At 38.9% G+C, this 16,539-nt stretch overlaps 1 protein-coding gene across 1 annotated transcript in view; it reads right to left on the minus strand.

The window, feature by feature from the left end:
- The window catches only part of EVC (EvC ciliary complex subunit 1), a 50,448-nt gene that overhangs the window by 18,683 nt on the left and 15,226 nt on the right, over positions 1-16,539 (minus strand). The window contains exons 10-12 of the mRNA XM_032685431.1: positions 13,793-13,941; positions 10,931-11,029; positions 1,361-1,573 (exon numbers count right to left, since the gene is read on the minus strand). Of these exons, the coding sequence (XP_032541322.1) occupies positions 1,361-1,573; positions 10,931-11,029; positions 13,793-13,941 (461 nt within the window). The remainder of the gene's footprint in view (positions 1-1,360; positions 1,574-10,930; positions 11,030-13,792; positions 13,942-16,539) is intronic.

The following is a 16,539-nucleotide window of genomic DNA, read 5'->3' on the forward strand; positions in this document are numbered from 1 at the left end:
TCCTTGATAAAAAGGGGTAAAACAAAAAAAAAAAGTTCAAGTCAGACGTTGTTTCATTATTCACTGAAGGTACAGGTGTGCCAAATTCAAACAATAAATGCCAGCCAGCAGTCCTAGAAAACACAAATTCCCACTCTTAATTAAGCATGTGAGCAGACTCACTGGCATCAGTGGTTCGTCCCAAGCATCTTTTAGTTTAGTTTGCTAGATAGCCCTGTGACACTGAAACAAGAAAACAAAATTGTTTTTCAAAACAGGTGAGTTACAATAAGGTAAATATAAAAAGATCAGGGAGGTGCATGTTGCATAACTCCAGATTAAGGAAAATACAGAAGAAAAAAAGGAGATGTCGAAGAATTTCCAATGAATAATTTTACTTTTGTATTTCCAAGGGTGTTCTAAAACCACTGGTCAGCAAACAACTCTACCAGATTTAGTAGGAAGCCCACAGTTTCCCGAATCACAGTGTTTTATGGCAGAACCCTAAATACAAGTAGGTGAAGAAGTTAAACACCTTATAGCATTCTGTAATAATTAGGGGCTCTCTGAGTACCTCATTAATCATGTACTGGATTGTCCAGGCACTTTGGAGAATGAAGGTAAGGGAAAATACAATTTTGCCAGTATTAAAGAAACCTGCCAACCTTTTAGTTAAGAAGCTCCAATTACTGTAAACATTGCAGCACACACTTAACATTTAGGAAGAGACAGACCTTTGAATAGAGAAGGTCTTTGACCAAGTTGTGTTAGAAGCAGTGTTGACAGAGACATAACATCGAATGAATAAACTGAAAGTATAACTGAATTCCAGACTAAAGCTGAAGATACCTCCCTCTGCATTTACTCTTGCTGCTTTTCTCCTCTGGTGTCAATGCCCCCTATGCTGGGCAGAAACAGAACAAGAAAGCTGGATGTCTGTTTCTTCACCTTCTTAGAATAAAGAATAAGTTTTATATAAAGTGTGTATCAGATGTTTCCATTTATCATACTACTAATACATAGACATTAGTAAGAAACATTTATCATTGCAAGGCCTCCTTCCCTGTAAACTATATTCATATGTATCTTCTCTAAACAGACCTGATGAAGGTTGTTTTGAGCTATTTCTGTAGATGCTCAAGAGTTGAGGGCATCAGACAGCAGCCTTGCCAAAAAATGTTTATGTGCTGACAAAGCCGTCAAACACTGTGGACAGATGTTCAGTAATTACTCTCTGACTCCTCTGTGCAAGTCTACATGCACAGCATACATATTCAGCCCATGTTGCAGGTCAAACTGCATTTTGATAAGCATCTTGATAATTTTTTTCCATATCCCATGTTTTAGACTCTGAGGTCCCAAAACATAACATGGATCTTACTTCTTTTTCTTGCGATAGCTGTTCCTGGAAAAGCTTCCAGCGTTTCTGGCGGTGGGTCTCCCATTTCTCCAGCTGGGGGACCAAATTCTCCTGCCACTCCTCTTTCAGAAGCTCACATTCTCTTACAGAGAGGCCGGTCACCACTGGCAGGGTCTGAAGAAACAGCTCTGTCACCAACTCTTCTAAAGCATGGGAAGCTTTAGAGTACAGCTCCTAAGGGAGAGACAAAGACGGACAGAGAGACAGAGGTGACAAAGTGAACCCTGAGACCTTTGGAGCTGTTTCAGTATGTCTCCATGATGCCAGTGAGGGAACCATGTGAATACACTGAGCCAGTGACTGACCCCCGGAGCTAAAATCCAATGCCACTAAGCCTTGAGTCAAAAAAACAGGCTTTGTAGATGAAACAACTTAAAATGTTTTGGTTCAAGGCACACAAGGCATTTAAAATGCAACCGCGGCATGAGCACATGAAACCCTGAATCCTGACTGTTGCTCACATGCAACTGCAGTATAAAGAATATCTTGTTTTACTGGCTACAATGATGTGTTATAAAAATGATTATTTTGAAAGCTGCTGTGGAAACAACCCAGTGTAGCACAGTACCTCACAGACACATTTTCACAGGTGCTGACAGGAAATGAAGAAAGAAGGAAGAGCAAAAAGGGACAGTATGGCTTTCAGTTAGGCAAGACTGACATATGCCCTGGCAATAGTTAGGACTTCAAAATATGACATTCTTCAGTGCCTGAAGAATAGAATTATTCAAATTCATCCTGATGCAGAACAGTTTCAAGCCTAGGAAAACAAACATCTTCTGGTGGTTTTAATAAAACTAGTCCCATATGAGCAATTTTCAGTGGCTGAGGCTGTTTCACTTACAAGAAGTGTTTGGGAGATTTAGTCAGATCCAAGCTAAAATCTCTGTTCTAATTTCACTGTCAAATACACAGTGGTGATAGGAGCTGTGTTGGCAAACTTGCTAGAATTTAATTCCTGGGGAGAAGGAGTAGGGGCAGGTAGCTTTCCCCAGCTGAAAAGAGAAAATAAAAACACATTGGAAAGGTCACGTGCACACTGCAGTACTTCAGCAGTATGAAGAGCTATTTTTGTGTGAGATCCACATGATCTTACCAGTCCAAAAATCTTTATTGCCTAACTGGGCTTGTTTTCATTATAATCAGCGTTAACTCTCCTGAAAACACTTAGATTTCTTTCTTTTCTTTAAAACACAGATAATATTTTGAAAACTCCTTTAGGCATCTCTGTTATAAGTCATCTTCTAGCTGTTCCCTTCCTTTAAATACAGGTTTAATTACAATTTATTAGGTGACCAAAATCTAGAACCTCTCAGTAGAAACAGAGATATTTATCTAGATGTCAAATACGTTTGTCTGCAGCTCATAGACATGAAAAGTCTAGTGGACTTGTTTTTTTGGGGGGGGTATAAACTGCTATAATGTACTATTATGTAAGAGCCCACTCCAACTGCTAGATGTTGAATCATAAAACAGAAAATAATATTAAAAAGAAATAAAAAAAAACCTACAAAAAAACCCAAACAGGATGTGAAATTGTGAAGTCAAGAATGCAGAAATAAAGAAAGATCAGAACTTAGGTTGCATGTGAAATATAATTCTGTGCCCCTATGATGATAAATTTGGGGCTTGTGTACTGTTTCTACAGTACAGATACTACAGTACAGCAGATACTGTTTATCTGCTCCATGTTTAGGTTTAAGAGTGCCCTTTGAACAGATTGATTTCATAAAAATACTTAGTATTTCTCATTTATTATAAAATATACAAGCTGTGCACTGAATACTAAATTATTATTTTTCTCCTATGATCCCTCTAGGATGCTAATCATCATATTAATTAGCTGTTTCACAAACAATAAATAGCTTAACAGCTCCCTGCTGTAACCTCTTCTTATGGATAAAATTGAGGCACGATACTATAAAACGTGTTCACCACACCTTTGAGATGAGTTGTCTTGATCCTTTCCACTCTCTCACCTGTTTAAAGCAGGCAGGAATTTCATAATCCAGCTTCCACTGACTTTCTTTAACCTTAAAGTGCTCTGAATTCTTGCAAAATGGGCCATGGCTTTCTGAAACTGGGCATTGGGTGTAAGTATGAGAATTAACAGTCAAAGACTCAACAATTGGATACCTCATTTCTGATAACTCTTCTCCCACTTCTAGTGATTGCTCACAATCTGGACATGACAGTATCACTGGCATAGCATTTGCTAAACAGGTGCATCCTATGCTGAAGGACTGATTTCCCCTACTCCTCAATTTTTATAGTCCCCGTTACAACTAAAGGTAGGATTTATAGCATCCTAATCATCTATGTAGTTGTGGGCCTAGTTTAGCTTGGCAAAAGCAATGCAAAATGGTTTGCCTGAATTTTCTCCTCCACTGCTATTTATTTTAGAATTCAAGTTTCCAAGTTCTCAGATTTAACATAAATTCAAAGATCCTATGTTTCTAATCTTTGTATCCCATACAACATTTAAAGAAAAATTGCTCTATCTCAGTAAACCATCTCTTCTCTGAGCTTTACCAGCCTTTCAGGACAAGTTAATTCTCCTGCCTTTACTGGGTGTTCAGTGATATAAGGATTTATATTGAGTCTGAAATAGTTCATAAGCAGTCTAGAGGAGTCTGTGGCATTTCTATTGCAATCTCAAAAGATCTCAGGCAGGGTGTTAAGGAAGTCTATTCTTAAACAATGACAGCTAAATCCCTTTGGAACACATTTAGCTGTAGAACTGATAGCATTTCCCTGGCATGCTCACAGCTCTGTATTATTATTTACTAGGAAATATTTTGCACAGAACATAAAGATGGTATTTTGTTACTTGTTGTTGTGCTATTTTGTTCAAAGATCCAGTGAACAGAGTTCTGTGTGTATTCTCTGCAGCTTCAAATTATACTGTAAATTATACTTGCCTTTGGCACTACCACAGTGGGTACACAGTTACTCAGGAAAAACGTGACTAGGTCCTGTTCCCACAAAATTACTTACCTATATCACCTCATTAACATGATGGGCCAAATTCTATGGACATCAGACCCCAGGCAGTCCTTGCATGCCAGACCCTAACAGGACAGAATGCTGTACCCACAGGCCATACCACAGGGAGGATACAATGGCCACGCTGTTTAACGCAGCACTCGAAAAAGCACAGTGGAACGGCCTTTCAAAATTTGGTAGGGGAAGTACAAGTCTACATTTAGGAAGGATTACAGATGTGATTGAATTCTACCCAAGCAACTCAAGCTAACAAAATAGTTCAAAACTATTTGTACTCTAAGGAATGTACTTGATCTCAAAAAGCAATAGTCTGTCCGTGAGCAGGGATGGCACACTACATATTATAAAAGTTATTTTGCACAGGAAAAAAAGGAAAACCATTACAAAATCCTATACTGCTTCCAGGATCTTATTTTTGGACAAGAACCCCTACAAAATATTTCTTAAGCTTCCTGATATGCCATCTCTTGTTTTTAGAGCTTTGACTTAATGAAATTTATTCAAATTGATTCCATTAATAGAATAGCTGATTGCAGTGAATGAATGAACCTGTTTGTAGTACCTGGCAGTCAACTTCAAAGCTTTTAAAAAAATCCCCAGAGAAATTCATCAAGCACAAAGAAATACCACAGGGTATGCGCAGAAATAAAATGGGCTCAGATTAAAATGCTGAGTGCATCTGAATTACAAACAAGGCAATAAATATATAATTTTGTCAAAAACCAGGGGAAATACACAGCTTATCAGATTTCACTCAAACACAAAAAACAATATTAATGCCCCCCGTTCAAACCTAAATGATAAAAAGGTTCCTACATGTAGATGAGAATAAAGCGAATAGTGAAATTGTGAAGCAGGAAAATGCATTTAGAAAGGCTGTAGTTTATTTTACATGCCAGCCAATAAGTAGTATGTATTATCTCAAAGAGGCAACTGCAGAGTTATGTGTTAACTTGTCACACAAAATCATTTCATCAAAGGACTTAAAATATCTGATCAAAGCTGTAGAACACTCTTGCATGTGCCTCCAGAAGCTCAGAGGCTAGCACACTTGTTTAGGAGGTAAGAGACTCATCTCTCAACCCATATCGTATCTTCCTAAGGACAGAGATTCGATACTCAGATCATGCATCCCTAAATACACCAAAAATTTTTGGACATTGGACACACATACCACTGGCCACTAGAAGATCCATCACATACATTCAGAAGATACACTCATGCTAAATGGGGAAAAGCTGATTGCGTGTACTTCTTTATTCCACATGAAGAATTCTGGAATGCCAACTGGAGAATGAAAACACTACTCTGCTTTTAAGCCCCCTAACATTAATAAAACACAATGACACCGAAGCTGTCCTTAGCACAAGGTAATAAAAAAGCCCCACTGCTTGATTTGCATGCATTTAAAATGGAGATTTATTGAAATTTCAGTCATTGTAATTTTGCCCCCTTACTGGTCCTTGATTTACTCAGGAGGCAATTTCAATCTTCTCTTTCTGTTCTCCCTTTTTACAAATATGCCTTTGTAGACAAGGTTATGTCCTTTACTAGATCTAACTATTAACAAATTGTGCATCCATACAGAGGTAAAATAAATTTTCTTATGTAGTAAGGCAAGAAGAAAACTTCAGAATGAAGGCTCTCGCTATCAGACACCGTGTATATCAGCTTTGATTGAAATGACCAGACAAAATTCAGTAGTGCCCAAACCCAGGACTAGAATGAGCTCGCATGGTAAGTGTTCACAGATTTAATCTATCAGATGATGTTGTCTTTCAGCCTTTTTGGGTTAGTCATGGGGCTTAAAAACTTCAAAAGTGAGGCAGAGGTGTCTTGACAAGGATTTCCACCTGTAACAAACTCTAGGTGATTCACCTTGAAAAGATGCTAGCTCTTGGTACCCAAAAATGCAGTCCACTGTATGAAAAACATCCCTAACCATCTCATGTTAATGAAATTAAATAAGGAAAGTAATGAAAGAGTGAGTCTCTGAAAACCTGTACTTTTTGTCAAAAATATTTTTTTACCCTTTTATTAACAAAGGAAAAAATCATATACTTTCTTCAACCTCACATTCACGTGTACCCATTCATAGAATATTTATTGCCTTCCCCACTGATAATTTAATAGCTTTTAATCTAAATTCCTGTGCCTTTCATTCCTGTGTCAAGTCAAATGAAACAACATTCTGGTGAACTGCTATCAGCAAAGGGGAATTACAAATGACAATAAATTGTGGTTTTATGGGTTTGAAGCTAAGACTGAGGAAAAAGAACTATCTTACCATGCACTATGTAATTCCTAGCCGTTAATTGATTTCCTTTGTGCAATCTGCATGTCTGTTTTCTTAATAATGAGCTGTTAACCACCACCCTCTTTTTATTTCTCCTTTCCTTACTGAAATATGTGGATAGTTCACCCAAAAAAAAAAAATGAAGAGGGAAAAGATTAAAGGTTGGTGAATATCTGGTGTGCTAAACTTGAGACAGACTTGCAAGGAGATAGCCATTATTCTTTTCGAGAGATCGTGAGAAACAGAACAGGATACAATGGGGCAGGGGTGGGTGCTGTGTTCTGTTTCATGTAAGAGAAAGTTCTGGTAAAAACTTTGCAATCGAAAAGTTACCCAAGCCGGTATAAAACTGTCACTGCAGCACAACATCCCTTGCATGTGGGATAACTCTGCAGACTGCGTTCATGAAAATATTAGGCTGAGCCATTCGATTAGCTCTGCACAATTCTTCCTTCAGTTCTGACATACTGTGATAATCAAAATCATTCCTCGACATGCACTTCAAAAATTGGTTATGGAGCCTGTATCGAGACACAGACTATTCACCTACTGCACGTTATTCCAATCCACTAATGTGGCTGAAAAGTCCTACACTATCCTCCAAATATAACTCATTCATTCACTTCAGGCATCAGCAGATTCCATTGACCTTGGTTAAATCATTTTAATTGATTTATTCATGTGTACACAAAACAAACCTACTCAATTATTCTGTGCAAACACAGTCATCTTCCAGATCATTGAATTTTTACATATTTATTCACCAATTTGGATAATTCTTTGATGCACTGTAGCACTACAGTCTTTCACAGTGCTAGAGGGTTATATAAATCTATCTTGATGAACTCACAATCTGTTCAAAAGGGAAAAAAATATAAAAATTAAAAAGGCATAGAAATTTGAGAAGGGCTTATAAGAACATCGTGAGAATAAGGTTAGGATCTTCCTTCACAAAGGAGTGCCCCTTAAAGGTAAGTGACATCTTCTGTCCTCAGGATATTCATTGGTTTCCTATTCAGTCACATCGTGACCTTTTCCGTATATTTTAACATCACCTCTTGCATTGAGATCATCTTTCAATTTACTCATGAAACTAAGTGTGTTAGGCTAGTTGCCCTGCTTGCTTATACCAGGACAAACCAAGGTAGCTGTGGAAATGTCAAGTTGTTCTAGTGCACAACTGACAGACGAACTCTTTATCACATAGAAGCCTTTATTACATAGAGGACCTTGCCAGGTCCTTTTTCCTTTAAGAAAACCCCAGTGCAATGGCCTTCAAATATAGCAGCCAAGGACCCTGAACTAAGGGTGATGGCAGGGCACTTGGGCTTCTGTGCTCGGCTGAGTGAGTTTGTAAGGAGTGCAACCCTTGAGAATTTTGTACTGGTTGTCTTCCTAGAGGATTTATTCTGCTCTGTCTACAGTGCAAGCTTTGATACAGTACTTAAATGTGGGTGGATGGCCTTGAATGCTGATATAGAATGGAGGCACCTGTATGCTCCAAGACAGTTGCTTTGAAAGCTGCTCTTAGCAGAAGGCGTGCCTGAGAATGGGACCTCGTTCTGTAAGACCTAACTTCAGCTCACTGGATATTACACATCTCTCTAACACTGTGCTGTTACAGTATATGAACTTACTGGATATTACTCAAAATGGTCATCTGTCTGATTCAACATGGCTGTTTTTTACTTGGATATTGGTGTTTATCTTATAAATTGCAATACTGATGCACAAAATTCTTGGCCATGGAAAAAAACACCACCACGCTGAATTCCCCTTTCGGTTTGGGTTCTGCTGCCATTAATCTGAAAAGTGTGTTGTGATCTACTCCAGTTCTGGGGGTTTCCAACCAGCGTCAAGATGGCAATGGGTACAGAAGCAGGAACTTGTCAGGAACCAAAAATCCTGTGAGTACTGGACAATACTAGATTGTTCAGCCCAGAAGAAATATATTATTTCTTTAATCCTTGGCCAATAGAGAGTATGAGCTACTTGGAAGAGGGGGCATATAAGATGCTATTGCTAAATCTTGATTATGGAGAAATTGGGATTGAGCTAACACTTTGCTTCCTCTTGAATTTAGGTAATTAGCTCCTACTAAGACATCTCAGTTTTATTTCTCTTAAATGTAACAGCTATTTGACCTCTGTGTGTGAAAGAATAAGTATGTTGTGCAGTTTTCCAAGGCTAATTTTCATTTGCAACAAAATAAAAAATGGACTGAACTCTTAAATCTTTAATTACTTCTAGTTCTTTCCACTCTTACTGTGTTTACAAATGTATGAATGCATCTTTTTAAAATTTCTTAAGTCTATCTTTGGATGTCTTATGGACCACAAGCTGAGGAATATTCATCCAAGTATCTGTGGAGTATGCCAGGGTGACTTCAGAGAGTTTCATTCAGTGTTTTCAGTAATATTGCTAAGCTTCCATTTCTACTGGAATAATAAAAAAGCAATAGAATAGACCACTACTACTACTGGTGAATTTGTTTTCTTGCTTTTTAACTTATTTAGTAACACACACTTGCATTCAGGAAATACAGAGATTAAGTGAACAACAGAATGTTTAACCAAATCTTTAATTTAACCTTTTCCTTGCTTGTGGTAGAACAGAAACAGCAGAGTCCAAGCCTTCCAAATGTGAGCAAGCCAAATGACTATCACTTAAGCTTCAGGGAGTGCAGCCTCCTCTCTTAAAATAGTCTGTAGTATTGTGTATTTAGTGCTAAGGGGAGAAATTGCAGTTGTTCATTATGTTCAATGTCACAGTAAAAATATTTTATTACAGGAAGAAAGGTGGAAATTAAGATTTGTGGACCCTCATTCAACAGATGCCAGCTGGATCACAGTACTTGCAGTTTTTCATGTCTGGCAATATTTGTTTGGGTCTAGTCATAAGAGAGTAGTTTTAATATGGAATGTAATGGTTCAGACCTGGGTGAATTGGCAGAGTTCAAGTTTGTGCAGTTCTCCTGGCAACTTGGCAATTCTAGAAAAACATAATTTACCCCAACCAATTTTTCTTTAACAGGAAAAGTGGGAAAGTAAACAGCTAACAGTGATGAAAGGAATAGGATTTTCAATCTGATCTTTCTGCCACTAAAACAGAATACACAATAAAGGAAACCAATATAATTTCACAAATGAGGTGGAACTGCACAGAGTAAAAAAAAATTTGGTCTCCAGATTTCATGTGAATAGAGGAAGGGAGTGGAGAAGTTAGTAACTGGACAATGAACTGTGTGCAGTAATATCAGCACATGTGTTGACTTTTCTTATATTAAATAACTTTGTACAATTAATCTACTCTGATTCACTGGCATATCATTCCAAGAATACTTTTCTCTAAAGCAGTAGTTTTTTTCAAATATTCTGTTTTTTGCACTATTACATAAAACAGTGGCCAAACTATTTGTTCTAAATACAGTGCCTTTTTTTTTTAATCAATTGAGTTTGAAAAAGTGCATGTGGACAAGTGCTAATTAACATTGCATGGGTATATTATCATTAGGTGATAAGGACCACAAATTTCCACAACATCCTGATCTGGTCATAATTAATCGTGACAAGGATCCTGTTGAGCTGAAAGTGATTAGCTCCAGCCTAATTAAAGGTCACTGCTGACTGCAGTTTTGGGCTTCATCAGATAGATCATGCTATCTTATTTTTTCATTACAGACAGAAAATAATTAAAGATGACGCAAAAGCATAAAGCATCATATTCTCCACATCCGTAGCAAAAAGAAGTGTAACACTATTACTTACACTAAAGATCTGGACCTATTTCAGAGAATTAACTAGAGTAAAAAAAATTCTCTGAGAGGAAAAGAGATGAAAAGGCTATTTTTGGAGATGTAGTGAAGTTTACTAAGAATAGTATCATCTTACCATGATGTAGGAGAGATAATTACGCTACACAAATGAAGTCTCCCTCCTGGTAGTAATACCAGATGTTGTATGCCCCCAACATTATTGTAGCCTTGTCAGCCACCCAGGCAGCACGTTTTGGCAGACCATGCAGGCATTTTCTGACTAATATGAGGTTAAGAAACATGCTACTGTGGAAGATTGTCTATCTTCTGGTTTGCCAACCTAGACTCCTGGAGGAGTCTAGGTTTGATCTTTCCTGCAATTCCCCAATCATCCCCAAGGCCTGACACTGTCTAGGGGGGTTAGAGGGTGTTCAAAATTAATTTAACAAATGACATTTATCACCAGAAGTGGCACCTTGTAGAGACTGGCAACAGCCTCTGTGCTCTCGTAGTCATCCTTCTCCTCCAGTTCCCACTGTGCTCGCTGATGTTTTTCTATCAGCTCATGGTAAGCCTAAAAGAAACATAATAGGTATATTTAAATCTCTGAAAAGGTTTGGATAGCTTCTTGTGATCCTTCCCTTTCCTTCCTTGACACCCTTCCTATATCCTGCAACACTAATTGTTTATCTGGAACAGTGACTCAGAGGGAAATGAAACTTGCCTTACCACCTTAATTTGAGCATATCTAGTCTTGAGTATAAAACTCCTCAGCCTCAGCAATTTGGGGTTAAATAATATGGACCTATTACTGCAAAACATGTAAAATTATCTGATTGGAAACCTGCTTTACGGCGTACGAGAATCACATCATAGCTGGTACTACGAGGTACAGAACAGCCATCAGATGTCACCATCAGACACCTGAGTTACAGCTGTATCACTGTACAGGACTTTTGCACTGGGGTTGGTCACCATGCCCCAGGGTGGTTACTGAAAGGATGATCTATGACTTGGTCCTGACTTGGTCCTTGAGGGGAGTAATTTTTTTCTTCAAGTGAGGAGTGTGACTGTGGCTGTGTTGGCAGGCCCATGGAAGACTGAATTTCACAGACACAGACTACCTCAATTTGTAGACTAATGAGTAGTCATGTACATAAATATTTCATATTTTGATTTAAACTGCCAAGTGTTCTCTTACACTCCCATGGTAAATATGGCTTTCTTCATTAGGTGTATCAGTAGGGTTCTTCTAAAGAGCACCAAAGTGCTCACAAACTCTTCATGCACAGATCATTCATGTAGAGGTAGACTTGAAAATTCACACTTCTCATGGAATTGCAGTTTACGACAGAATTTGACAAGTTAACGGCAATAACGTGGGTAGTCTGGCTCAGCTCTGGGTAGGCTGAGCCAGACTGGGTTACTGTAACTGGCACTTTATAGTTTGTGTGCTTCACCTCATCATATCTGTATTCTCTGCCAGTAAAAGACAAAATTAAAATGCTCCTTTTCCAGTGGAAACATAGATGAAGCAGACAGGGACTCTAACCTTTACTGTATTATAAAAAAATCACAGCTGCAGCAATTAAATCAATACCATCCAACTTGTGTTCAGAAGAAACGGATGTGAAGAAAGTTCATTGCAAAATCCATCTTCATAATTGCCAACCACTTAAAATTCAGCAGAAAGGTCAGTTACTGCCAAGGCTGCTACCATGGTGGCGTGAGCCCCTTGATGAGGTGGGGGGGAAAGGCAGAGAAGAAAAGTATTTTTGATGGTTAAAACTCTGAGTTTATGGTCAGGCTTTGGGATCAACTCCTTCACTGCTGAGTTGGCTGTGAAATCATGAAACATGTTTAAAATAGCTCTTCAATGCTGAGGGGATAGTTCTCACAAAATAATTAATGGACTATTTAAGTCAAACCATGGGATCTGCATGTATATACAAATTTTTCTTATTCTTCAGAGGACTCTGCACTCAAGATCCCATCTGTTCTAGGACAAAAGACTCTCCCACCATGACAGCAGAAAGGATTACATTTTTGACTTTTATAATTTGCACACAGACATTTCATAATACTAAGATTCAACTGTGTTCTGTCCTGCACCATGAAGTGCAAATTGCCCCAACTTGCTCAGCTTGTCATAAGCAGATTGTTAGTCTACAGTTTAACTAATTGTACTCGTTAGCTTTCTAAGGTGTACAGAACACAGCATGTCATTGTAGGGAAGAGGTCTTAATACAAAATTTCTAAGCTTTGTTGAATGAATGTGTCTGAGACCTGTGACGTGTACAAGGAAAATACACTCACAAGTGCTCAGTGGCTACAAAAAACGTGTGCTAGAATTATTTCTCTCAAGTTATAAAAAGCCAAAGATATAAAAAGTGCTCTACTGTTTTAAAGTGCCTGAAACATTTTGTTTTGAAGTGAGGTGTTGCCAGGCAGGTGTGCACACAAAACCAGTAACTGCATTATCCGATTCATACAATATAATTAAAGAACGTAGCCCTGCAGTACAAAATTGCAGTGCTAAGATCAATAAATTTTGAGTTTGCTACAGCTGGAATCTGGGTCTTCTCATACAGTAATTTTATCTAAGTTATTAAATTTCACCAATATTTTAGTGCTTCTGGATGTAACCACTTTCACCTTAAATTATTTCTTTCCATGAAAATTGAGGATTGATTTTTTTTCTTTAATTCTTAATAGCTTGGGTATGCAGTTCTCAGTAGTTATAGAAGTTTTGCACTCTCAGCATTTATAGCTAAGAACTCTGATTTTGTACATTCATTCTGAACAATAACAATAGATCTCTATAGAAAATAAAACCAAGAAAAGATTACACTAGCCATTGTACACCATATTAGATTATCAATTGCAAAACTTCTCTAAGGCATCTTGCAGAGATCATAATGAGTTTTTCCTCTGCTTCTGTGAAATTTGATAGTCTTTTGAGGCTTGGTAACCTCACTCATAGAAAAGCAATTAGATCAACGCAAACTATTTTCTTCTGTAATGCAGGCTAGATACTTTCCTGCAGAGGTTTTCTGTACTGAAGCAAACATATAGTACCTAAGTAAAAGATGTCTTCTACAAAACATGCAATCTTGCATTAACCCCCTTGGCATTCTCTTCCAGTGCAACAAGACCAACACTGGAGGAAAAGTCTCTAGGCAAGCAAGCCTAGGCAACCGGGGTTCTGACCCTGTCCACCTGTGCTACCGCACACGACTTTCATGAAGACTCAAAATTCCCAGTTTTATGGAACTGGGAGAAGTTGGCAGCATATTTGGCCTTAAAGAACAGTGAAAACAAGCTTTTACTTGCTTACCTTGAGAAAATTATGAACATCTTCATTAAGAAAAGTTTTACTAAGGAGACTCTCTTGTTCAGCTTCCTGTCTGTGTTTAAACTCTTCCTTCTTCTTTGCACGGCACTCCAGTCGTTTCAAGATCAGGTCTTTACTTTGCTGCATACATTCTGGAACATAAACCATGAACAATTATGTACCACAACTCCACAGGGAGAAAGCAGCATCTGCTGCTGTCACACAACATAAGCTCATGGAAATCTGTTAGTGAGTGAAATAGACAAGTAATTACCATGCAGGGTTTGAAATTTGCTTCTTATCCTGATGGTCTTTTCAGATGTGAACTTTTAAGTCATTACATGGCACTTAAATCTATCAGGTTTTTGGATTGCTACCATCCTGCACCCTCCCTTTCACTGGTGCTGCCGCTTATGCTAAGGCAGTGTGTTAGTTCAAAGAAACACATTCCCTCCTGCAGCATCCCAAACCTCCCTCCACTGCTTCAGGAAGGTCCAGAAGTGACTCATTACTTATTTGCAGATATGCAAATGCTGCTGCAAGGACAGGGGCAGTAACATATGGCGGGGAGAAAAGGTCTAAAGCAGTGCTAGTTTAAACTAGCCTGCACTGGCATGCAGCCATACTAGGCTTCCAAAGTGACTTATTCAAGAACCTGCAGCAAAAGTTGTCAAGGTCCCTGTATGAAATACTGAAATACTGAAGTACTGTGAAATATTTGGGACTAAATTCCTTCACCTTTCATCCCTCCTGTAGCTCTAAGTGATTTATATATTCATGAGACTATCTGGACCCTGGGCTGCTGAGTGGAATTTGTGCTTTTGATGTTCTACCAGTACTTCATGTCTCATTGCCTGTCCATCCAAGAAGAATTTTATTCATTTTCCCCACTTGCCCTGCCCCAGAGCAGTACTTCATTCCTGATACATGCAGCTAAAGGGGAATGTAAAAGAATAGTTACCTGTGTCTGCTGTTCTACCACCACATCAAGCTACTCTGAGAAATTATTTTGTGAGGAAATAAAGGAGCACAGTACTGCAGCACCAAGCATGTTACTTATTCTCCATGCTAAGTTATTGTGCTTATCCACAGACTGAGGATGCACTGACAAAACACTTGAAAGTGCACTGAAAGTACAGGAAAGCCTGTGATAAAAATATCACCTGAATAAGAGTAGCAATGTTTTATTTTTAAACACTACTTGATTCTTTACTACTTCCTGGTTCGTTTCATAGGAGTACAGTCTTGCTGTCTTTGTGCTCTGCTTGAGAATTATAGGTACAATATTTATGAGCTCATAAGAAAAGTCAACAGAAGACTCTATTGGGAAAAATGCTGCACTTCAGATCATTTTTTTTCAAGTACATTTCATTTCTATCTAAAACAAAGAGGTTGATAATGCCCTTCTGCAGAGGATGTACTAACTACAATATGTAGCTATATGTAACTATAAGCACCTACTTTGCATAAAACCAAGGCCCTGACAGAAGTATTTTTGCTTTGGAACAAGAGAAAATTGATAAAAAGGAGCAGAAAGCACCCACGGATTTCTCTTTATGCTTATAGAATGTTAGTGGCTGAACCTATGCCAAGACTATGAAGTAGGCATAACGAGTTTTAGAAGCAAACATCCATGAAATAAAATATATCACGATATACGTGAATTTGTGAGTATCAGCAAACTGTTCACATGGGTAATTGATGTTTTCATAGTGGAGCAGGTTTGTAGCATGGGAATTCCAATCACTTTGTATGACGAAATGACTGGCTCAGTACATGAAGGGAGAGCAGTGGATATTGGCCACCTTGACTTCAGCAAGGTTTTTGATGCAGTCTTTCATCAGATCCTCATGCAGAAGAGGATGGGCAAGCAGACAATGAGATGGACTGAGAAGTCCACCCGAAAGCCAGTGGTGCCAGTACTGGGTCCAATCATGCTCAATATCTTCATTTGTGACCTGGATGAAGGAGTGCACCTTCAGCAAGCCTGCAGAGGTCAGAAAAGACAGGAGTAGTGGCTGATACACCACACATGGTTGTGCTTCCATCCACAGGGCCCTTGACAAACTGGAGAAATGGGCTGATGCAAATCTCACAGAGTTCAATGTGAAGTGCAAATCCTGCACCTGGGGAGGAACGACCTCAGGCACCAGCACATGCTGAGGACCACCCATCTGGAAAGCAGCTTGGTAAGAAAGGACCGGGGGGTTCTGGTGGACACCAGGCTGAACATAAGCCAGCAATGTGACCTTCCTGCAAAGAAGGGTCATGGTATCGTGGGCTGTATTATGCAAAACATTACCAGCAGGTGAAGGGAAGTGATCCTTCCTCTCCACTCAGCTCTGGCTAGGCCACATCTGGAGTGCTCTGTCCAGTTCTGGCCTTCCCAGTAAAAGAGAGACACAGAGATACTGGAGAGAGTTCAACAAAGGGATACTAACATGATGAAGGGGCTGGAGCATTTCTCCTGTGAGAGAAAGTTGAGAGAGCTAGGGCTATCCAGCCTGGATAAGAGAAGGCTCAGGGGGGGATCTTAGCATGTATATAAATATTCGGAGAGAGGATGCGAAGAAGACAGAGCCAGGCTCTTTTCTGTTATTATCAAAGAAAGGACCAGAGGCCGTTGCCAGAAACTGAAACACAGGAGGTTCCCTCTGAACATCAAGAAACACTCTTTAATGATGAGGGTGACTGAGCACTGGAACAGGTAGGTTGTGGACTCTCCATCCTTGGAAATGGAAGCTGTCTGG

The sequence above is a fragment of the Chiroxiphia lanceolata genome, chromosome 4, assembly GCF_009829145.1.
Source record: "Chiroxiphia lanceolata isolate bChiLan1 chromosome 4, bChiLan1.pri, whole genome shotgun sequence".
NCBI lineage: Eukaryota > Metazoa > Chordata > Aves > Passeriformes > Pipridae > Chiroxiphia > Chiroxiphia lanceolata.